Here is a 25,431-nt window from a genome sequence, read left to right as displayed (position 1 = left end):
GAACATGCAAACTCCACACAGAGATGGCTAAAGGTGAGTTCTGAATTTTTCACTTTTAATTTCCAGCTGAATTTCTTCCAGCCTGCATGGCGAACGAGTGGTTTGATCGCAGGCCACACATCTAGGAGACCCGAGTTTGATTTCACCCTCGGCCCGCTCTGTGTGGAGATTGCATGTTCTCCCTGTGCATGTGTGGGTTTCCTCCCCCATTCCAAAAACATGCTAGGTTAATTGGCCACTCCAAATTGTCCATTAGGTATGAATGTGTGTACTTGTATGTATATAGATAGTGTACTTATACAGTACGTGTACTTATACAGACTTACTGTGTTCTGTGGCATGTGGCGTCTTTATAACTAAAATATGGTAATCCTACAAACAGCTGTCAAAAAATATATACTTTATATTTTTTGTTTTTAGATTACGCAATGATAAAACAGAATAGCAATGGCACCACTGTTTTTTTTAAATCCAAAACAAATCCAAATCAGAAAGTTTCTGACTATCTAACTACCTTGCTGCACATGTTTGTGGCTGATTTCAAATCAAAATTGAGCCCACACTGGCTGGGGTCAGTGGGTCAATGTTAACAATGTCAACATTGTGATTTCCTATCCTATTTGAACACATCCAGATCCTGAGAAATTTCAATCTAGATTAGGTTGATGCAATCTGATGTTTCTTTGAAAAAACAGCTCATAAGTAAGATGGATCATGGCTAGCATGATAAAAGCATTAAACCTTTTTAAAAGGGAAGTCCAAGGTGTGAACAGTTTCACACCTCTGCCAGTCCCAAAGATGGTATGTATACGGTGGTATACGATGGTATGCATTACTGCAGAAGTATGTTTAAATACCCCCGCTTATGTCCAAATATATCAAATATTCACAGCAATATGGCAGTTCAGTTGTGGACTGAAAAGTATTTTACATTAAAACATTTTAAAATGTTACATTCAACCACTGCGAGCATGCATTCAAAGTGTGTTTTTGGTGTAGGTTCACACCCCCATGCATGGTGTGTGCAATTTGGTGCAACTGGGGTGCATTGCTGGGCAGTAATGAGAGTGAGAAAAGTACCAAATTCGGTGTGAGTAGGCGTTTTAAGACGGTTTTATGTGGTTTATGGCATGTTATAAATAAGCTGATGATCAGTAAAAGTCAGACAGGAAGTAGTTTTATTCCAGGACTGTCCAAAAGTCTTGTCAGTGCTTGAGAGCAAACCCTGCTGTGTGGTTGTACATTTCATCATCAACAATGTCAGCTTTTGCTGTAAAGCCTCCTGTGGTTACCACAAACATCAGCATCATCACTTCCTCACATCAGTGGCGCTAGTTCGAAAAATCAATCACTCTACATTTCACAACCTGAGTAAGCCCTTCTGCACCCTCTTTCTCACCCAATCATGTCCTCCTGGAAGGCTTGAAACACACAAAAAACAGATCAAAAGAGAGCATCATTCCACCTCCGAACAGCAGGGGGCAGTGCAACACTTGCTGTTTTTGTCATCTACGTCTACCCTGAGAATACAAAGACAAGAGGAAGGAGGCTTGGAGAAGAGGAAAGAAAGAGGTAGAGAGGGCACTAAAGGAGAGGTCACACTACTTAAACGTTCGTGAAAAGTAGTGCAGCAAGCTTCAAAAATCAACTGGACCGAGGTGGTAGCTTGATAAAAATAAATAATGCTGATAATATTATTACTGTGGATGTAGTTTGCATTCAAGTAGAAAAGCATTCAATCTTACTGAGAGCTGTTTCTAATTTGAATGGTCATAACATGTTTTATTCTATTTAAATGTGTTGTGTTTGATTTATTTTCATTGTATTTAAAATGGGTGCCTCAAAATAATTCAGTTTCAGAACTCTTTCCACCAGCAAACCCAAATCCTAACCGAATCCTGACCCTCGCCCTGACCCGAATGCCCAGACGCTAACCCAACCCTTGAAAACCGGCTTAACCAAACCCCAGCCAAAGTTAGCCCTCACCACAACCACAAACCATAAGACTGGGCTCACAATCTGGTCCTGATCGGCGAGCGTCCGGTTGCGGAAACCGCACTCGCGAGAGCAGATGTCCACACGATAAATAGCTTTCTATACAAGTTCTTGTAAACAATCACCGTATTTGTCTGCACAACCGAGGTGTTGACTTCTCCAATGAGTTATTACAATACCATATCTTTTTTCATTATTTTTATTAAGTAGTGTTTAATCACTTCATATTGCTTTTTGTTCTTGGAGTGTACAACGTTGATCGATATCCCGTTCACTTGACCAGAGAGTGCTCCGGCGTCTGCAGCGTCCCCCCAAAAAAGATTCTTGCCGGAGATGGCTCGTGTGAGCATGGAAAGGGGATTTCAATCTTGCAGAATGCTTCGGGGGGCCGTAATGGCACCGCAACAGATTCAATGTGAGGTAACCGAACAAAACCCCACTGCCAAACCCCAACGGACCTACAGAATCCAAACTAACCAAGTGCTTTTCAAATAGTGGGGCAGTTTGTACAGTACAGATAATATAGATAATATATGATCAGACCCAAAATCGGGGGTACATGACGGAAAAATAATTGACAATCACTAACCTAGTCCGATACAAACCATAACCTCAAACCCTCACCCCAACCACAAACCCTAACCTCGACCAACCCCACTGCCAAACGCTAACACCTACAAACCCGAACCAAACACAAACCCTAACCAAACCTCAAACCCTCACCCTAACCACAAACCCTAACGGAATCGAACCAACTGCCAAACCCTGACCAAAAACTCACCCCAACCACAAACCTAAACCCCACCGCCAAACCCTAACACACCTGCAAACCCTAATCAAACCTCAAACCTCACCCCGACCTCAGACCCTAACCTCACCCAACCCACCACCAAACTCCAACGCACTAACCACAAACCCTGACCATAACCCAAACAACTTAAAAACCCAACTGTAAGCCAACCCCAAACCTGAACACAAACCCTGCAGTGGTTAACTTCTTTTTACACTTGCATGAAAACTAAGAACGACAACTCTCAGAATGGTGCAGCGGGAAAACAACGAAGGCTGTGGCGAGCAAATCTAGCAAGAAGTACTAGTGACTTTGTCGTAACTTTGAAGTAACTTTGTCTCTAAACTCAGACTGGGGAAGTTTATTTGTGCATCCGGTGTGCAAAAACCTGCACTGGGAGAAAAGAGTTTACCCTCAACCAAGAATGGTCTTGGTCTTGAAGTGGTTTCAACATATTCAAGTCATACACACGGCCTGTGACAGGACAGGACAAGGTAGGTGGGTGTGGCCTGAAACAGGAACAATTCAGGCCCTTCAAGTGTTCTTGACTCAGAATGTCTTCAGTCGTCCACAGAGCCCGACTCAGTCTGATTGGGAGGAAGAGTCGTGGCATCAAACGACAAAGTTCGCCTCCTGAGTTCGACGCTGCTGTCCATGAGCTGGGTCACCATGGTTAGGGGCTCCTCACCCGGTGGTGGGCTCATTCTCTCCTTCCTGTTCCTGCCCGACACAGGGGACACGGATTGGCTGAGGTGTCTGCTTTTGTGTGAGGAGGGGGAAAGTTGCGTGTGAGCGGACGTGTTAATGCTGCGGACCTCCTCGTCCATGTCGTCCAACTGGGGACCCACGTCTGACCTGGGGGCAGGGCAGAGCCCAGCCGGCGAGGGGGGGGCCCCACTGATGCCCTGTGGGCTGACGGGCCGCTTCTCCACAACATTCGCTTCTGAGTCTGGTCCCGTTCGGGTGTCACCATGACCCTGACTGTGGCTCTTGCAGGAGATGACCCTCTGGGGTTGAGTGAATTTCAACGTGTGTACGCTGGACGACCGCTGACGCGGTGGGGAGTCGGAGGGGGCGGGCGTGGGTAGGTGGCCATCCGTCATGTTGTCAGCTGAGCCGCTCTGGTCCAAAGAATCACAGCGCACGGCTTCCTGCACATGCACAAAGCCCAAATCATGAATTTATTACAAGGACACTGACGTTTGTACAGTATAAAACTTTGATGGGGCACCAACCACTTAGGAAGGCTACAAGGCAAGCTTGTCAAGCTGGAAGTGCCTTGTTTCCTTGCAATTTCTCCTCTAACAATAACGTACTAAACCTAGGGATAGGTACTTTCACATTTGTACCGATACTCGGTTCACCCGTACCGATTTTCTATACTTTTATGTGTGTTTATGTGGTAATAAATATAAACATTATAAACCATTCATTCATTCATTTTCTACCGCTTTTTCCTCCCGAGGGTCGCAGGGGTTGCTGGAGCCTATTCCAGCTGTCATTCGGGCGAGAGGCGGGGTACACCCTGGACTGGTGGCCAGCCAATCACAGGGCACATATAGACAAACAACCATTCACACTCACATTCATACCTATGGACAATTTGGAGTGGCCAATTAACCTAGCATGTTTTTGGAATGTGGGAGGAAGCCGGAGTACCCGGAGAAAACCCACGCATGCACGGGGAGAACATGCAAACTCCACACAGAGATGGCCGAGGGTCGAATTAAACCCTGGTCTCCTAGCTGTGAGGTCTGCACGCTAACCACTAGACCGCCGTGCAGCTAAATAATAACCATTTTAATTAAAAAATGTTTTCAAGATAAAATATTTACCTTGCGATATATGAAGTTTAACCAATATACCAAAACATGCCAACTCTTTGTACTGTGACATTGCAGTAATTTCACACAATTACTGCAATGTTGACATTTAAGTAATCGGTAAAATCAGGGTATACCGTGATTTTAATAAAACAAAAATAAAATAGAAATAGTGATTTTATTATAATAATAATAAAATAAAATTTAGCTCTCTACTCTTTCTCATCTCACCCATCATCATCATCATCATCATCATCAACGTGGGTCTTGAACACCACTCGTTAATGAATCTCATTAAACTGCTTAAGAGTTAGGAAGTGAGTGATAAGAATATCCAATTCATGTTTTCTTGATCTTCCTGTTTATTTACACACACACGCGCGTTATTAAGCCGTTTTTGTGATGTTCGGAGTGCGTTTGAATGCATCCCGCATTCTTGTACTGAGAATGTGAAAGAAAGGAAGAAGGAAGTGGAGACGTGTGGGATGGACATACATACAGTATATAGTGTTGGAATTGTACTGCAGTGTGTGTTCAGGTCAGAATGAAGTTATAAAACAGTGTCAGGCTCTGTGGGACAGAGAAGAAGAACGCACCCTGACAACTTTCCGTTTCAGAGGTACAAGATACCTCAATTGGATTGGGGAAAGGAATATTCCATCCCTGTTAATCCGATTATATATTCATTCGAATTGGCGCTTTTCCTTCGGAATGAGATGTATGCAAAGGTTCCATTCTTTCCGTTTGAGCAAATAAACCGAATGCAATTGGAATACAGTAAAGTCTCGTTATATCGATATCGGTTATAACGAATTACTGCTTATTACGATATTATTTTCATTTCCCGGCAAATTTCTAGTCTTTTATGATATAATTAGTTCAGTTAGTACGATACCCGGTTATTATGATAATCCGGTTACTACGATGCCCTTTTCATCTCCCGCCAGCCAATTTGGTCTGCTTATATCGATACAAAAGCAGCTTAAATCAATCTTTGCTTAAGGATTTCAATACCAAAAAAGAACACGGCGAACGGCTGCTTCCAGTCAACTTTATTTTTCACACTTCCACCACCAGAGCGCAGCACACACACCGATTCCCGCACTTCCTGGTTCACAGGTCATGCCAACCTGCCCCACATAGCTGGCCAAACACATGCCTGCAACAGAAGAACCAACTGACATAGCATACACACCTATTCCAACGAAGACACAAGCGTACAAATACATGTATTTAATTGGGTTGTATTCAGATATCTTTTTATCGCTTGCAATAATCACTGTTTTTCATATGTACATGCTGGCGTTCATGGTTTCTCTTGTGTGTATAGATTCTATACACACGAGAGAAACCACAAACGCAGTTGGTTCTTCTGTTGCAGGCATGTGTTTGGCCAGCTATGTGGGGCGGGTTGAGCATGACCTGTGAACCAGGAAGTGCGGGAATCGGTGTGTGTGCTGTGCTCTGGTGGTGGAAGTGTGAAAAATAAAGTTGACTGGAAGCAGCCGTTCGCCGTGTTCTTTTTTGGTATTGAAATCCTTAAGCAAAGATTGATTTAAGCTGCTCGACATTGTTCTATACTATAGAATAATGTCGAGTGCATTATTGCCCACTTTTAATGCAGTTCGGCGCAGGATCGGATATATCGACAGTCCGGGTATATCGATATTTTTTCTGACTCCCGACAATATCGATATAACGAGACTTTACTGTATTTGGGTCCATGTATACGTGGCTATTGAAAGTTGTCATATTTGTCGGCATGAAGACTCACATAGTGACGACCAAGGTTCGATTCTTTCAGCACTGCAACATGCTGTGAACACATAGCATGTGTTACATGTGGAGCCATAATATATGACGAAAGGTACACAAGGTGGCTAGCCGCACCTTTATTTGCTCTGCGCCGGTATGAAGAGTTTGCTTGCAATTACTACAGCGCCATCCAGCGGTCGTAATCAGAACAGTAGGTAATTTTATTGCAAAATGCAGCTAGTTTTATACTATAAAATCGTCTCACGGGCCAGATTAAACCCATCTGTGGGCCTGATCTGGCCCACGGGCTGTATGTTTGACACCCCTGGCCTAAAGCAAAACAAGTCACAGTTATAAATTTAGACACACTTTCCCATAAGTGTCCCCTAACTTTGATGAATCCAAATAAAAGACACACCTGTCTCCGCAGCTGTCTGCTAGCAGTGCGGAATGATGCTGGCCTCTTGAGGACAGAACTCTCTGGGACATAGGAGGGACTCAGCTTGTTCCGGTCCAGACTCTCCTCTGGGCTGAGCCAGTGAGAGGGCCCCCTGCTGGCTCTGTGCAGAGGACTCAGCCTGAGGGACGGATGTCTGTCTATGCTGTAGCTGGACACCAGCTTGGATCTCTCAGCGCCGTGCTCCACATCTGCATTGTACCCGTCCATGCTGTGGGCCGAGCTCAGCCTGTGTCTGTCCATGGCTCGGGCAGGGTTGAACTTGCATCCGTCGATGCTGTGAGCCGAATTGAGTCTTTGTCTGTTTGCGCCGTGAGCCGGGCTCAGCCTGCACGCGTCCCCACTGTCTGATGGACCGGCTCGGTAGGGGGCGTACCTGTCCATGCTCTGGGAGCTGCTGAGGCGGATCATCGGCCGGGTGCTGCGTCCCGATCCCAAGGAGGCGTGGCTGATGGCAGGCAGAGCTCCTGGTACCTGGAGGAGGGAGCCGCCCCCGCTGGAACCCAGTGACGACATGGAGCCTAGAAAGGAAGTTTTTGAGCAGATGATGACTTTTCTGCAAATTCATACTTTTCTGCAGTCGTTTCAGGTCCTCTATTATGTATTAGGCTCTATTATGTATTAGCCACCCAGAAAATCAGGATGCTGGAGCCTGTCTCAGCTGTCTTTGGGCGAGAGGCGGGGTACACCCTGGACTGATGGCCAGCCAATCACAGGGCACATATAGACAAACAACCATTCACACTCACATTCATACCTATGGACATTTTGGAGTGGCCAATTAAGCTGACATGCATGTTTTTTAAATGGGGGAGGAAAGCAATACTCAAAATACGATAGCCAGGGGCAAAAATACCTGATCGAGACACCCTTAGCTGTAACCAATTCCTCTTCCTGCTTTTTTGGAGGCGAGATACGTGGAAATCAGACATGTATGCACATGGCAATACCAATTCATGTTCATTTATTCTGTGATTAATTAATCAATTAGGTCCTAGTGCCCCCGAGATATTATTTTTCTGAATGAGAAATCTTCCATCCATTCTCCTCCGCTTATCCGGGTCGCGCGGGAAGCCCAGACTTCCCGGTCCCTGGTCACCTCCTCCAGCTCCACCGGGAGGACCCCAAGGCGTTCCCAGGCCAGCTGTGAGACATAATCCCTCCAATGTGTCCAAGGTCTGTCCGGAGCCTTCTCACGGTTGGGCATGCCCGTAACACCTCACCAGGGAGGCGTCTGGGAGGCATCCGGACTAAATGCCGGAGCCACCTCAAATGGGTCTTATCCATGTGAAGGAGAAGCGGCTCTACACTGAGCTCCTTTAAAATAGCTGAAAAATACCATAATGTGCGACCTTTAACAAAAACGGACCTGAGTAGCTGTAGACTGTGTATCCCTCCATGCCAACCAGAGGATACGGAGGACATCTGGGGGGCTGACCGTAGCTTTCGCTGGGAAGAGACAGCATGCGTCCAAAGCTCAGCAAGTTTCCACGGCAATGGTCCTCACCCTCAACCTGCACCTGCCGTGTGAGATCAGCCATCATTATCATCATCGCCTGCATCAAGATGGACATTCACACTAAATTTCATACTTGTTTGTGATGTTGACATTTTTTTCCTTACATGGGCAGGTGCATCCCCGTTGTTTGCGGCATCTCCGCTCGCCGACACCGTGCTGTTCCTCCTGTTGGCCTCCTCACGCTCCCTTCTCTCCTCCATCTCCTCCAGCTGCGCCTCCTTGTTGCTCTCCTCCAGGTGCTTCATGAGGACGGCCACCACCACGTTGACCAGGACGAACTGAGCCGTCAGAACGAAGGTGACAAAATAGACGGGTGAGATCAGCGGCAGGTAGGTGAGGCAGTGGCGGTCCTTGGGGCGGCACTCCCGCAGCGTGTCCTTGAAGTTTAAAACACTTGTTAATACATATACAGTATCATTCCCATTGCACAATACTATGAAAATACACCCGTGATGAAACATTTTTAATGTCTACATTTTTAATTTCTATGCCACCGATTCTATGCAAGGCTGTGCTGGAGCCTATCCCAGCTGAGTTTGGGCAAGAGGCGGGTGTACACCCTGGTGGCCAGCCAATGGCAGGGCACATACAGACACACAACCTATGGACAATTTGGAGTGGCCACTGAAGCTTACATGTTTTTGGAATGGGGGAGGAAAGCGGAGTACCCGGGTGAACATGCATACTCCACACAGAGAATTGAACCCAGGTCTTCCCAATCTCCTGACTGTATGGCTAACATGCTAACCACGTGGACACTGTGCGGCCATTAAACAGTCTAGGCAAATAGATGGCTTCGAGGGCTGAGTCTGGGAGTCCGGTCTTGGTTTTGCCCGCGGTGGCTCTCTGGTCTAAGGGTCTCAGCCTGGCTGTGTGAGGCAGGGTTTACTGGGTGGTAGGAGGCAGTCCCTCTCCATCCATGCATTGTTGGCTGTTGAATAATACACTGTATTATGTACCTCTTGCTTTTCCTCACAACGAAGGAGGTCACATCTTTCGCCTCTCATCTTATCTCCCTTCTCTTCCCTGCTTTGCTTGTTTCTTATGTCTCCTTTAGTCCCGTCTTATTCTTTTTTCAGAGCCTCTCTCTGCACTGTTCTCCAAAAACCTAAATCATGGAATTGAACAACTGGTCTCTCCACACAATTGACACGATCTTCTCGACGTGAAGTTCAAGTTCGGAGGAACCCATCTGCCCTGACGGAACGTTCACCGCTGGGTACGTGGTATTAAGGGGAGTGGAAGGTCATGTGCCTGGCGATTCTTTCTGTGGAGGACATGGAAGAGGTCTACCTATTCGGAACCATGACAACAGGTCTGTTGCTGATTGGATTGGACACTTTCCTGGTGTATTACAGAATTGGTAATGGAGGCAGCGGATGGAGTTGCCCACAGCTGCCCATCGTGAATGATTTGGTGGGCAAAGCCGTTCACACTCCGACTGTGTCTGCCACACTCACAACAAGGATGCCATCTTGGAGAAGATATCGGCCTTGCAAAGGCAGTTGGTTCAATTGGGAGACCAGAATGGACACTAGGGTGGTCCAGTCTATTGGAATGTGGCTGCCCGAACTAACCCAAACAATATTCTTAATCCGGATTTTAGCGTCCCGACCACGGCTAACCGTTGTGAAAACAACTTCTCCCAAGAGATTGCGGCAGCGGGACGCTCTGACCCTCCATTATTTGTTCACGGACACCTGTTTGTTTCTCTTCTCACAGATGTCTCCATGGCAACTGCTGTTTATCGCAATGACACACTGCGAACTGAGCTCCAAGACTGGGCACCTGACAGGGGGAAGGTCGCAGGCCATACACTCATGCATCCAAAGACACACATACGCATTGCACTCACAGCCCCCTCTTCATCCAACGCCTTCGCCACGATATCCCCCCCAGTGCGGGCATGACGGGGACCAGGGCTTGGCGGTAATTGGCTGCAGGTAGCTGTGGCTGGCTGGGTCCTACACTGTGCTCCTTCTTCCCCACACCCTTTCATCAGCCAATCATCCTGTCCTGTCACCCCTTGTCTCACCGCATAGTATGTTGTATATGTATGCACAATTTCGGTTGTACTTATGGCTAAAACACTATCTTACAGTATGTATTTCCCACTTAACTCCACAACTTTTCCATGATGTATTTAGGCTATTGGTATGCTATTATCACAGTAATTATGATTGTAGTTATTACAATTGTGTGTTATTGTCCTTCTATTTACTATCATGATTCATATCTTCATTACTACTATTACACTAACATGTTTGACTGTTTCAAGTCACCGTGGTTATTTAATACTTTGTCCTCTCCATTGTGGTCATTTAGAACCATCATATGAACACTGCAGAAAAAGACGTCAACACTCATACATTCATTCATTTTCTACCGCTTATCCTCACAAGGTTCGCAGGGGGTGCTGGAGCCTATCCCAGCTGTCTTTGAATGAGAGGCGGGGTACACCCTGGACTGATGGCCAGCCAATCACAGGGCACATATAGACAAACAACCATTCCCACTCACATTCATACCTATGGACAATTTGGAGTGGCCAATTAACCTAGCATGTTTTTGGAATGTGGGAGGAAGCCGGAGTACCCGGAGAAAACCCACGCATGCACGGGGAGAACATGCAAACTCCAGGGTGGAATTGAACTCGGGTCTCCTAACTGTGAGGCCTGCGTGCAGCCCAAGCGTCAACATATTAAATAATAAAGGTGTTGACTATACTTTAAATTTGTAGTCAGAACTGTTGTATTATGTTAGTTAAACAAACTTATGCATGGAACACATTTTTTGAATTACATAAATGAATTAAATTAAATTTTTGAGCATATATTGAAAATGTGTTGAAATGTAAATAAATGCAGCACATTGTACTTCATGCCATTCCCAACAGGGGGAGACATGGGTGGATCAAAGACCTTGAGCATAATTGTGTCTTTTCGCCTTTCTATCGTTCACCAGCAGCTCTTATTCTGCTCGGAGAGACAAAAGTGATGTGCCCGCTGCTTAATGCACCACCCGTCTCATAAAGTACGCTTAGTGTAAGACGCAAACACCCCTTCACATCCATCCATCATCACCAAAGCTGAGGAATAACCTTCATGATCCCGTTCCAGTTATCCCCTGTCGACACACGGAAGAGCGTGAGGAACGCCATGCCAAAGTTGTCGAAGGTGGCGTGCCGGCTGAGGCCCTCACATGGGTTCTCCTCAGAACACTCTGGAAAGGATGGGAACGGCGTTAGACGAAAGAGGATGGAAGTGAAAATACAACTGATTTTCGTATGGACATCATTAATGCATAAAAATGTATGCAAGACAGCTAGATTGTCTCTTTCACAAACACACGCACACACACACACACACACACATTTGAAATACATGGATGTGCACACACACTAACCCAGTTTTCCAAAGAGCTCAACTCCCAGAGCTGCATAGATGAAGAACAGCAACATGAAGAGCAGACCCAGATTCCCCACCTAGACAGACATACATACATATACAGTACATGTATACATATATACAGTATGATACACACATAAAGAGACAGGTATACACAGAAAGAGAGAGGGACAAACAAAAGGAGGTTGCATAGACATGCTAAGCTTGATTGTGCCTTTATCATGCCTTCAGAATCCCAGATATCTCAGGCTCATTTATTCTGATAACAAAGAAAGCGCAAGCGGCGGTGTGACGCCACATCCATTCTTTGCTAGGAGGCGCCCAGATGCCTCGAAAGATGATTTACAAGCACTCTGATGAGACCCCTTTTTGCTTGTTGTTCCTGCTGAAAGCATGCCTATAGATGTACCATGGATTATCTACCATATAAACATATTTGTGTTGTATACATGTTTCTGTATTTCCTAGGCCATCGAGGGAATTAACCTACCTAACCCTAACCGTTCCTCATTAGTTCGTCCTCAGTAACTACTCTACTCATTATTTCCTCATTAGTTCGTCCTCAGTAACTACTGTACACATTATTTCCTCATTAGTTCGTCCTCAGTAACTACTCTACTCATTATTTCCTCATTAGTTCGTCTCAGTAACTACTGTACACATTATTTCCTCATTAGTTTGTCCTCAGTAACTACTCTACTCATTAGTTCCTCATTCATTCATCCTCAGTAACTACTCTACTCATTAATTCCTCATTAGTTCCTCAGTAACTACTCTACTCATGATTTCCTCATTAGTTCCTCAGTAACCACTCTACTAATTAGTTCCTCAGTATTTACTCTACTAATTAGTTCATTAGTTCCTTTGTAACTAATCTACTAATTATTTCATTAGTTCCTCTGTAACTAATCTACTAATTATTTCTTCATTAGTTCCTCAGTAACGACTCTACTCATGACTTCCTCATTTGTTCTTCAATAGTTCCTCGATAACCACTCTACTCATTAGTTTTGCATTAGTTCTTCATTAGTTCCTTATCAGTTCCTCAGTAATTACTCTACTCATTAGTTCCTCCGTAACTACTCTACTCATGATTTCCTTATTGGTTCCTCAGTAACTACTCTACTAATTAGTTCCTCAGTAACTACTCTACTAATTAGTTCCTCAGTAACTACTCTACTAATTATTTCATTAGTACCTCAGTAACTACTCTACTCATGATTTCCTCAGTAACTACTCTACTAATTAGTTCCTCAGTAACTACTCTACTCATGATTTCATTAGTTCCTCAGTAAATACTCTACTCGTGATTTCATTAGTTCCTCAGTAACTACTCTACTCATGATTTCCTCATTAGTTCCTCAGTAACTACTCTACTCATGACTTTGTCACTAGTTCCTCTGTAACCACTCTACTCATTAGTTCCACAGTAGTTCTTCATTAGTTCCTATGTAACTACTGTGTTTGTATGCACCTTATTGTACATTAACCATAAAGCGTGGGCATTGCAAGTTTGTTGAGGACTTTGTAGTTTGCAGAGGCTGACATCCCATTAGAAAAGCTAGCCAGGCTACAACCACGTCGGAAATTACTGAGCAAAATTGTTCCATTGATGTATTGCATCAATAAATGTAAGTTGGTTTTTTTATTTTATTTCTTAAACATCACACACTTTATGCTTGTAAAATAAGTGTAAAATGAGCAGGAGTGGAGAAAGAGAAAGGTAGTGTGTTTACACAGCTAAACACGGATGCTAACTAACCAAGTGCCTCATCCGTTGCTAGGAGGGCCAGGCAGACAACCCTGTGTTGCTCTGTCCACGCCCCCAACTGTTGAACACCAGTCATCCTTCCATTGGCTGATCCGGGCATGCACTGCGGCCTCACCAAGAAACACAGCTTTCTGATGGGATGTTTTAATTGCTCGCCAATACTAATTTTAAAAAGTACTTGTTCCAATTCTTTATTCCTAAAAAAGTAATTATTGGTGCCATGCCAAATACCGTATTGGGGTTCGGCCTCACCCCTAGTGTTAACGTAAGATGGCAATTAAGTGTGAAAATGTCTTCCTGCTCACACACGCTTAAAGAAATGACTCATGTGGGAAAATAAACTGCCAGGCCTCATAAATCACTAACCAAAAGTGGCATTTACACTTGCGCGCACTTTGTCCCCCCCAAAGGTCAATGAGTAAATTGGTGGTTAACAGGTGAGAAATAGGTGTAAAGTGTGTGGGGCTGCATTCCAGTGTGCACAGAAAATGTTTAAATGTTAAATTTGTGGCATACATAGTTTTTATGAATGCACAACAACCTATGTGCAAGCAATGCAGTGCATATCAAAGCGTATCTTTTCCATCACATAAATTTTCTGTAGCCTCTTGGCTCTTTGGTCAGCAATTCCATGTTGTTGTTTTGTTCTATTTCATTGCCTCCTCCCTGCTCTTTGCACATTCTCTGCCCTTCTCACAGCATAGAGGCATGGAGAAAAGTGTCGGGCATGATGTGTGATAGAAGAGTTTCAGCTAAAATGAAAGGAAAGGTATACAAAACTGTGGTGAGACCAGCCAGGAAGCAGAGCTGGAGGTAGCAGAGATGAGGATGCTGATGTTCTCATTGGGAGTGACCAGGGTGAATAGGATCAGGAAGGAGTACATCAGAGGGACATTACATGTTAGAGGCCTTGGAGATAAAGTCCTTTAGGCCAGACTGAGATGGTTGGGACATGTCCAGAGGAGAGATTGTGAATATATTGGAAGAATAATGCTGCCAAGTAGGAGACATCGAGAAAGACCAAAGAGGAGGTTTATGGATGTAGTGAGGCAGGACATGAGGGTAGTTGGTGTGAGAGAGACAGATGCAGAAGACAGGGTTGGATGGAGGAAATTGATTTGCTGTGGCGACCCCTGAAGGGAAAAGCCCAAAGAGAAAGAAGAAGAAGAAGATATCCACATGCTGGAAATGACAGGAGACATTCTTTTAATCAGTGGAAAACGCCCATCATGTAGAAGATCTTTGACTTTTGTGGTAGTATCCTACAAACCCTAAAAAGCTCCTGTCATGCAGAGAAACTGTGACTTGAAAATATCAGAGTGGACCTGTCACATAGAGGATCTTCGGCTAGTGTTTTTTCAGCAGATCCTAAAAAACAGCAAAATTCTGCCATCCTTTGGCATTTTTGCAGCCAATTCCGACAAATAGCAACGCGCTTCTGTCACATAGAGAATCTTCGACTAGCATTCTTTTCAGCAGGTTCCTGATATTATATTATTTAAAAGTGGTCCTATCATATAGAGGATATTTGACTACTGTTTTTTTAAAGCAGACTGCTAAAAACAGCAGAAGAAATCCTCCGTCACCTAGAGAATCTTTGACGAGTGTTTTGGCAGTAGGTCATTCAAAACAGCAGAGCACTGCTGTCACATAGAGGATCTTTGGATCTTTCATTGAAATAATACAAAATAAGAATGATAAAGCGGATAAAATGGGAACAGGGTAGTCACCCTGCCTGACAGTGAAGACTTACAGAGCCACGTTGTGCTTTGGCGTATTGTTTTTCAAGGTTTCGTTAAAAAAGCTGGTAAAAGTGACATATCACATGATGATATGCAATGAGGCGTACCTGAGGCAACGCTTGCATGACGGTGTCCAGCAGTGCTCTCATCCCCGTGGCCATCTTCAGCAGCTTCAGCACTGAAACACATGACGAGCATTGACACGCTTCCATGTTTGCCTGCGTCCTCGCTGCCGTACCTCGCGTAATCCTCAGCACTCTCATGATGCGGATGATGGTGGGGTTGATGGGCAGCGAGGCGTTTAGGTCGATTTCCTCCAGCGTGATCCCCATGATGGACAGCAGCACGATGGCAAGGTCCAACTGGTTCCACCTGGACACCACAGCAGTCAGCGTCACATGTGTTCGCATGGAGATCATGTGACTACCTCTCTTTGAAAAAGCGGCGAAGGCCGAAGGCGATCAGCTTCAGGATGGCCTCGATGACAAAAACCACAGTGAAGACGTAATTGCAGTACTTGAGGATATCCACCAGGTACTGCAGAGGACAGACACGGCAAATTCATGATGTGCATCTGGTTGATGGGCAGCTGGTTGCCATGGTTACCTGAGGCTGGTTGTAGTGCTCCATGCTCATGGTGAGGAGGTTGGTGAAGATGATAATGGTGATGAAGAGGTCCAGGTAATGGCTGGTGCACACGTTGTGGATAGATCGGCGCAGCGGCGAGTAGTCGGCATAGTACGGTTTCTCCAGGGCCTCTGTAGAACAATGAAGAACTTTGGTCACGCTAGAAATAGGACCACTAATGTTCAGGAGCGCTGTGTTTACGTACCATATATAACTACAGAGTAAAGTCTACCTCTTAAACTAGGCATCCCCTCAGAGTAATGCGTACTTGCAAAGTTATCTGTCCCCTCACATTACTATTTACTAGAAAACTAGGTGTCACAGCGATGGAGAAGGGACCTCTAAAACAAGGAGCCCCCACAGAGTAATGTGTACAGTACCTACAAGTTTATGTGTCATGTGTTATGTGTGTATCAGAGTTACAGCATACAGTATGTCCCTACAGAATGTGTACCTGCAAAACTAAATGTCTCCACACAGTTGCATCCCAGAGTTATGTGCAGCTAAACAAAAGCCTGTCTCCTCAAAGTTGTGTATTTTTTGTGTATTTTTAGCTACAAAACCAGGTATACCAAAAAGTAACAAGTACCCGCCCCCACAGGTCACCTAGTATTACATATGCACTAGAGGTGTGAATCTCAGCACTGAGGACGATTCGATACACATCTCTGTGTACACATGCACTGCCATATTTTAGCGATACATGGAATTTTCTGGCGATACGATGCGATGCAATACGATGCGATACGATGCAATAATTATTTAGTTCAAACTAATGCAGTCCGATATGATATGGTGCAATTTCTTGTGATATGATACAATTCAACATGATGCAAATAAGCAAAGGGAAAAATGGAATTCAGTATGGCCCTACAAAAAGGATTTGGTTTTATTCCTTCTAGGCACTTGGCAGTATTCTACTAAAGTGCTGTTTGTCTTTTTTACTATGCATCACTTCTTGATCATTCTTTTTGACATCTTAAAACAGCAACAACTTTTCAAAAACAACTTTCCTCACACTTTCACATCGGCTATGCAATTACAATAGCAGTGGTTCAGTGGTAGAGTAAAACAATTAAACAATGTATACACATATATATACAATATATATACAATACAGCAACAGCAAAGTTAAAGTGACACTTTCAACAGTGCAATCAATGTTTGTTTATATTCCTGTCTGCAAAACATACTGCTAATATGAATGAGCTAGCAGTTAGGCTAATACAGTAGTGGGGACCAGAAATTGTAAAACAACTTCTACCCTTTTAAAATTGTTTCCAACTTCAGGAAGAAGCCTATGGAGGACCAAAACTGCCAAAATAATAAATAAATAAATAAATAAATAAAAGTGGAACTAAAAACAAAAATGAAAAAAAAATCAAAAAATTAAATCCAAAAAAATAAATATAAATGGAAATAAAAACAAAAATATATTTTTTTAATTTTTGAATCTTGTTTTTTATTTTTGTATTTATTTATTTATTTATTTATGTATATATTTTTTATTTTTGTTTTTATTTCCATTTATATTTATTTTTTTGTATTTAATTTTTTGATTTTTTTTTCATTTTTGTTTTTATTTTCACTTTTATTTATTTATTATTGTGGCAGTTTTGGTCCTCATAGAAATGTAGGAGGAAAAACTATTCAAATGAGGGGGCGGTCCTAAGTGTGTCTTGGGTTGAACTGTTCGCCTATTCGTTGATCGACATGTGAGTGCGAAAATCGACTAGGTATGCCTGCAAACGGCCACAGCAAGAGGAAGTATACAGGGAGAAAAGTATACATTTACCGGGACAATAATGGCGGGGTCCACCAGGAAGTCGGTGTCCGAGCTTCTCAGGGACGCTGCCAATCGTCTGGATGATTTGGAACGTGGTAAGTATGAAACAGCTGATGTGTTACGCTTTTACTTAATTCCAGATCAGGTGTGTTGACTCTTTCTTTACTTTCTGCTTTCACAAGCTTCAACTTCGGACGAATCGGACGAGAGTGGTGTGGTGACTTCCTCTTGCTGTGGCTGTTTGCAGGCATACCTAGTCGATTTTGGCACTCACATATCGATCAACCAATAGGCGAACAGTTCAACCCAAGACACACTTAGGACCGCCCCCTCATTTGAATAGTTTTTTCTGAGGACCAAAACTGCCAAAATAATAAATAAATAAATACATAAAAGTGAAAATAAACACAAAAATGAAAAAAAAATCAAAAAATTAAATACAAAAAATAAATATAAATGGAAATAAAAACAAAAATATATATATACATAAATATTTTTGTTTTTATTTCCATTTATATTTATTTTTTTGTATGTAATTTTTTCTTTTTTTTCTTTTTTGTTTTCAGGAAATAAATAAAGTTTGCGATCCGTTAAAGCGAAGTTTCCCTATTTTGGTTCCTAGCCAAACGCTAAAAAACAAAAATGAAAAAAAAATCAAAAAATTAAATAAAAAAAATAAATATAAATGGAAATAAAAACAAAAATATATATATACATAAATATTTTTGTTTTTATTTCCATTTATATTTATTTTTTTGTATTTAATTTTTTTCTTTTTTTTCATTTTTGTTTTTATTTCCACTTTTATTTATTTATTATTTTGGCAGTTTTGGTCCTCCATAGAAGCCAGCTGCTCTGCTTTTCTAACGTCACCTGCTGTGCTGAACACTCCTTCGGGGACGGGGGGACACTTGTTGGGGACGGACAAATAGAAGATCCACTTGTTCTGACCTGATTTGCTTGGTTTTTCCCCAGTGTCCGACGAGGAACTAGACGGGGGAGGGCAGTAGACTTGTCCGTGTTGTGGTGTCTCCTTTTTAGGGGGAGTCTGCATGTGACCCCCCATGTCGTGCTGCCGTTGTACGGCTTCTTAACGCGGCATTCTTTGCAAATGACGGACGTTTTGTCGAGCTTTCCGCCATTCTTTGAGAATCCGTAGTGTTTCCAAGCATACCATTTAAACGTTGCGGGGGGGTTAAATATAGAAACTTCCTCCCTGCTGCTTGTGTGCGAACGTCCATGATGTTTTACTAGTAGTTGTATGTGCCTCACGGCTGCCGTCCGTATTCAATACAAAACACCAAATAATGATGGTGCATTCATGGTGCATATGGGGTGAAGTTGAACATTAATAAAATGGCGCTTGCATTGGATTTTTACCGATACCCACAAACGCATCGCAATGAATCTAGATTTCACTCGTCAATTGTATCCATTCCCAGTGAACGAGCCGATGCACTCGCATCGATGTATCGATTAATATCGATTATTTTCCACACCCTTAGTGTGCACATGTCACATCACAAAGTTGCGTGTACCCACAGACTAATGCATCTCTACAAAACAATAACACTCACACACACACACACACACACACACACACACACACACAGAACGGTAATAAAAGTCTTGGATGGAAAAAAGATGGTACAGTAAAGCAAAGTCACTGATGAGAACTGAGTGTGTGTGTGTGTGATAAAAAGTGCCACCTCATGAGTCCATCCCTATCCATCACAAAGACACACACTGCATGTCCCCTCAAGGTGTCTTTGGGCCAAACTCTCCTGCTGCTGCAGACATTTATGAGGGCATGGAGGACAGCAGGAGACAGATACGAGGCGGGAAGACAAAAGCGTGCCTTCACTGCAGTGCCGGGTGTTTATCTGTGTATAATACGGTCAGGAATTATGCATGTTCTCATACAGTATGCATAAAGAGAATAAGGGGGATGCTACATCAGTACCATGGGGGTTAAAGTCTTTGCTAAAACTGTTGACAATTCTTTTTATTTACTTTTCTAGCATGTTGTTTGATGCCAATTATCAAAGACAGCCCGAGTCAGGAGTAGGCAGTCATGTTGAATATAGAATTAAAACTAACAAACATGACAACAACAAACCTAAACATACGACAACCAACCGCTTTATCAAGGCCTGTTTTTGAAAAAGTAAAACAAAAAAAAAGTAACATTTCTGGTTAATTTCAATACAAATATTTCATGTTTTGCTGACCCAGCTTTATTATCATACACTTAGCATCATAACTCCAATCTTTTGTCCTAGCAGGTTGTCTCTGTGGCACAGGGTTGCCAGTTTACTATATACCCTAACATACCCCAGTATAAGATGAGCCATCTTTTTCAGACTTTTTTCTGGGGAAGGAAGCATCCATTCATCCATTTTCTATACCGCTTATCCTTGATAGGGTTGCGGGTATGCTGGAGCCTATCCCAGCTGTCTTCGAGCGAGAGGCGGGGTACAACCTGGACTGGTGCCAGTCTAGGGAAGCAGTATTTTCTTCATTTTCATCATACATTCATATAGATATATTCACTACCGCTGAAAAGTTTGGGATCACTTGGAATTTTTTTTGCCAGTCTGAGATATGGCTTTTTCTTGGCAATTCTGCCATGAAGTCCAGCATCCTGAAGTCGCCGCTTCACTGTTGATACTGACACTGGTGTTTGACGGCTACTATTTAGTGTAGCTGCCAGGACCTGTGAGGTGTCTTTGTCTTGAACTACACACTCTCAGGTATATTTGCACAGTTGTGCATAGTTTTTCTGTCCTTGTTAGACCCAGTTTGTGCTGCTCTCTAGTAGTTAACAGCATGGTAAGATATTTTAGTTTTAGTTTGTATTTTTAGATGGGGTTTCTAATAATCTATTATCCTTATAAAATGATGAACTTGGATTAGCAGCCGTACCAGGAGATTGATGCAGAGGACTGACAGTTGTTGATAGTAGGCCTCTATGCCTTCTTTGAAAATCATCTGATTCATTTTAATTGTGTGTGAAATGGATCAAAATGTTTGTGAAATGCATGAAAATGTGTTTTTCTTTGGAAAACAAAGAAATTTGCAAGTGATCCCAAACTTTTGAGTGATAGTGTAAATTATTTGTGCAGGTTGTATTTTTACATAAAAACCCATTTCACTCACCCTGAGTCAATATAACTTGTCAATAATGAATTGTGTATGACAGTCTACATGTATGTAATTCATTTCCATGTTTGTAATAGCATACCTGTAGATGTTTGTGGAGTTACTGTATGTTCTGGGACCACCAAACAATGGCGAGTAATTGATATGCCGGTATAAATGTCCATGTTCATGTTACCTGTATTATGTATTCACAAATGATCATCGAATTATAATGAATGAGAAGTATATTCTGTGGAAAAAGCGGCTTAAAAACAAGTGAATTGGTGTGGCCGTGAAAGTGTGGGGATCCAATGCGGTGGTTGCACTTTGCTTTGGTGTTTCTTTTTTCATTATGATCGGCGGTACCTGGAGAAATCAAACACAAGCATAAATGTTGCACTTACTCCTCCTCCTCTTCTCCAGCCGCCTCTGCCGCTTCTCCTCCCTCAGCCGAGCCTCCTCCTCCTCCTGCTGCTGGCGACACTTGTGGAAGTTCTCCACCACCACGCCCACAAACATGTTCAGCACAAAGAAGCTGACAATGAGGAGGAAAGAGATGAAGAAGAGCAGCATCCAGGGGTTGTTGTTTCTGATTGGCTGCGGCAGGCAGGAGAGAGAACGATGGGGGAAAGAAAGAAAGAGAATGATGACAAAGAGGAGGAAAAACAGGAAGATGTTAGTCCTGAGTCAGCAGCACTGTCACCTCACATCATTTATCTTCTCCCCACTTCTCCTAAAATATCACCCTTTCTTCTCTTGGAAACATCCAAGATCACACACACAGCATCTGACTGAACATCGAACATCTCATACATCTGACTAAATATGTCATTGCAGAGTGACCTGTTGGTCCACGCCCACTGCATCCAGGCCGTCATACATGATGCTGACCCAGCCGTCTTTACACGACAGCACAAAGAGAGACATCAGCGCCTGCAAGGGAAACATTCTGTCATTCAAGGAGGCTTTTTGTTGCTTGGAGAGTGTCAGTACATGAGTGTGTGTGTGTGTGTGTGTGTGACATAGACAAACCTGTCCCAGGTTGTCAAAGTTGTACTTCCGTCGAAGCCAGCGGTATCCCGCATCCCGACACTGAGTTTTGTTGGTGATGTTTGTCACGTTGAAGCCTTCGCAGTAGAAAAACTTCCCTTTGAATAGCTACACAAGAACACACACTTCAAGTACACATCAATTACTGTATCTGACAAAAGTGAGGACAGTTCACGTTTCAGCATTTCACGCAGTGTATCTTATCAAGGGACAATACGGTACTGCAGAAATTCAGCTGCTCCATTTTGGCTTTCCTAATGATACTGATATACCGATTAATTCATTCATTTTCTACCGCTTTTCCTCACAAGGGTGGCGGCTTTGCTGGAGCCTATCGCAGCTGTCTTCGGGCGTGAGGCGGGGTACACCCCGGACTGGTCGCCAGCCAATCACAGGGCACATATAGACAAACAACCATTCCCACTCACATTCATACCTATGGACAATTTGAAGTAGCAATACCAATATAAACTACACTGATAGTTATTGTTCAGCATTTCCTTTCAAATATCGATAGCAATTGTTTCAATACAGCGATATTGTCCACTTACAGCGATATCAACCATTATCACATACTACAGTATTAATTGGCCCTGTACCCTAGAAACCGCCAATGAAATATGAAAAGCCAAAATGATACTGTGTCAAAGCCCAGGGCAGTGATACTGATAAAATATAGAATTTAACCATGTCCAGTATCAGCCCCCGTAGCTGTCCACTCAGAGCGCACTGCTCTGGTATCGTGCCTGTGAAACAACCAATCAGAGAACGAGCGTGAACACACACTATCAATATTCCTAGTGATTCTCCAATCACCAAAAAACCCAAACTTTCATTCATTCATTTTCTACCGCTTTTTCCTCACGAGGGTCGCGGGGGGTGCTGGAGCCTATCCCAGCTGTATTCGGGCTCACCCTGGACTGGTCGCCAGCCAATCACAGGGCACATATAGACAAACAACCATTCACACTCACATTCATACCTATGGACAATTAACCTAGCATGTTTTTGGAATGTGGGAGGAAACCGGAGAACCCGGAGAAAACCCACACATGCACGGGGAGAACATGCAAACTCCACACAGAGATGCCCGAGGGTGGAATTGAACCCCGGTCTCCTAGCTGTGAGGTCTGCGCGCTAACCACTAGACCGCCGTGCCGCCCAAAAACCCAAACTTGATTCATGGAACTTTAAATGTCAGACATTGTTAAGATAAGACTGTTGATAAAATATGATTGTTGAAATATTTTTGCAATTATTGTGTTTACACTGTTTAGATATAATACATGTAATAAACTGAACATTTTCTGGAAACAAAATGGTCTTTTGATTAAATAGTATGTGATAATAAGCTCATGATTAAATAGTATGTGATAATAAGATCATCACATGGTTTGTCTGGTATCAGGCCCAGTATCATGCCCCTGCGTTCCAGTATCAGTAACTGACACTTGGGGGCATGATACCTGGCCTGATACCAGACAAACCATGTGATAACCTATAAATACATACCAATATCAACCAATACTGATACTGATTTTGTCCTGCACTTTATTTCTGATTCCCTTATCCATGATATCGATAATGCCATATTGGCCAGCATTTCATTACCGATACCAAAATCGACAATACAGTCAATATGGTGATATTGTTCCGCATATTATTACTAATACTGTAACAGCGATGTTGTTTGGCACTTCATAACCAGCACCGATAACAATTGGCACTGTTATTGTTAGGTTCTGTTGTGTTGCCTCTGTTTTGTGTTACTTCTTTCCTTTCTATTTCCCCTTAGGACCTGTGACTTTGCCGTTTGGGATGTTTTGCCCCTCTAAGAAGCGAAATTGGCACGCAAGTGGTGGTCAGGTGATGTTGGACTGAACAAAATAGCAAACAGGGTGCTGCACCCCTGTTGTTGAGTGGATGTGCCCAAGGGAGGGGAGCGAGCATTTAAAGGGAAGGTCTCTCTCCAGGCGGGGGAGAGAGTAGATTAAGAAACCATTGTGTGAGAGTAGATGGTGATAGTAGAAGTGGTACATCGTTACATTGTTGGTAATGTGGGCTTGCATTTTTGACTTGTTTTCTTCTATATTCTTGTATTTCTTTTGTTCTTCTGAGCCATCATATTTTGTTCGTTTTGTTTAGTTCTTCTCACATCGCCCCACCCAAGCTGAGGGTAATTGTGATGTGGGGAATAGGGAGCTGCTGGTCATCGTTTTTGATGCTACGGGAGTGGAGGCATTGTTATGACCGACCATCAGAATCTGTAGTACATCAGGACTGCACAGAGACTGAATCCCTGGCAAGCCAGATGGGCACTGTTCTTGGCTCGCTTTAACATGGTCATAACCTACAGGCCCGGGTCCCGTAATGACGCCCTGTCCAGGATCTTCTGCCGCACGGAGTTGGAGGCGGTGCCAGAGAATTTCGTGCCTGTAACCCAGGTGCTAGGAGCTCTCAACTGGGAGGTGGAGAGAGGGATGTCCAACGCCATGCAGGACCAAGAACCACCTGAAGGGTGTCCCCCAGACAAGCTGTTCGTCCGACCGAACTAAGATCGGGGGGGACACTCTAACCACACTCACCACTCCACCGCCGTGCAGCCCCTTATCAGTAATTTGTATTTTTATTTTATTTAATCATTATTTTTTACCGGGGGGGAACTTGTGCAGCCGCAGGCAAGATAACAATGATCTTGCTATTTCGATAATAATAACTGTGTGTTCACTCACTGCCAGTGAATTTATACTGGTATACAAGCTGTACACTGACTACTCTAAAGTTGTGGTCCTCAACTAGTTTTGCTGCGGGAACCACCATCACCCCTTGATGACAAGCGATGACTCAACTATTACTAAAATATCTTGAATATCTTATATTTAATAGCAGATTGTAGATGCGAGTATCTGTATGTTAGTGTGTAATTGTTATTTTGATGCTTTGATGCTTTGATGCACTGCAGAATGCACAATGCAGTTGCATTGTGTGTTCCATTCGTGTTATCCCCTTCAGAATAAAAGCACAAACTTTGTATAATATTGTCCATTGACAGGATATATCCTCATAACAGTAATTACTGAAATGTGCGGGTTGTTACCTGGACTCCCAGAATTCCAAAGACAATAAAAAAAGCGCAGCAGATGAGGACAATGTTCCCAATGGGCCTGAGGGATGTAATCAAAGTCTCCACCACCAGCTTCAGACCTGGGGCACGACTTATCACCCTGCAACACACGCACACACACACACGGCAGGTCATGCAAGCACATGCAAAGAAAGGAAGTGGCATGAACTCGTACACACACCTGAGCGGTCGCAGGGTGCGTAGTAGACGCAGCACGCGCAGGATGCCCAGGATGCGATTTCCACCCGCCGACGCCACTGAGACCAGGATGTCCACCAGCGACACAAACACCAGAAGCCCATCCAGGATGTTCCAGCTACTCTGCAGGTACACGCCCTTTCCAAAGTAGAAGCCCATTGCTACCACCTTCATGCACGCACACACACACACACACACAAGCCTGAGACAAGGAAGGGGATGACAATGTGAGGGAGACTTTTGTTG

General features: G+C 43.5%; 1 protein-coding gene across 2 annotated transcripts in view; it reads right to left on the bottom strand.

Annotated features, from left to right (window-relative positions):
- Positions 1-1,155: 1,155 nt before the first annotated feature.
- The window catches only part of LOC131135817 (voltage-dependent T-type calcium channel subunit alpha-1H-like), a 68,263-nt gene continuing 43,987 nt past the window's right edge, over positions 1,156-25,431 (bottom strand). Inside the window, exons 19-34 of one of the 2 annotated variants that reach the window (XM_078793405.1) lie at positions 25,169-25,353; positions 24,961-25,087; positions 21,846-21,971; positions 21,657-21,746; positions 21,218-21,410; positions 15,866-16,017; positions 15,687-15,796; positions 15,498-15,631; positions 15,367-15,437; positions 11,745-11,823; positions 11,440-11,561; positions 8,444-8,716; positions 8,190-8,340; positions 6,782-7,341; positions 3,601-3,936; positions 3,332-3,505 (exon numbers count right to left, since the gene is read on the bottom strand). In XM_078793405.1, coding sequence (XP_078649531.1) covers positions 3,470-3,505; positions 3,601-3,936; positions 6,782-7,341; positions 8,190-8,340; positions 8,444-8,716; positions 11,440-11,561; positions 11,745-11,823; positions 15,367-15,437; positions 15,498-15,631; positions 15,687-15,796; positions 15,866-16,017; positions 21,218-21,410; positions 21,657-21,746; positions 21,846-21,971; positions 24,961-25,087; positions 25,169-25,353 — 2,745 coding nt within the window. In that variant the 3' untranslated portion in view covers positions 3,332-3,469. Of the gene's footprint in view, positions 3,937-6,781; positions 7,342-8,189; positions 8,341-8,443; positions 8,717-11,439; positions 11,562-11,744; positions 11,824-15,366; positions 15,438-15,497; positions 15,632-15,686; positions 15,797-15,865; positions 16,018-21,217; positions 21,411-21,656; positions 21,747-21,845; positions 21,972-24,960; positions 25,088-25,168; positions 25,354-25,431 lie in introns of both variants that reach the window. The other variant, XM_078793404.1, reaches the window with a different exon arrangement.

The sequence above is a fragment of the Doryrhamphus excisus genome, linkage group LG9 (genome assembly GCF_037039965.1).
Source record: "Doryrhamphus excisus strain RoL-2023G ecotype Guam linkage group LG9, RoL_Dexc_Guam_v1.1, whole genome shotgun sequence".
Taxonomy (NCBI): Eukaryota; Metazoa; Chordata; class Actinopteri; order Syngnathiformes; family Syngnathidae; genus Doryrhamphus; species Doryrhamphus excisus.
Note: the sequence above shows the minus strand (reverse complement) of the source record. Positions and strands in the feature narration are given on the sequence as shown.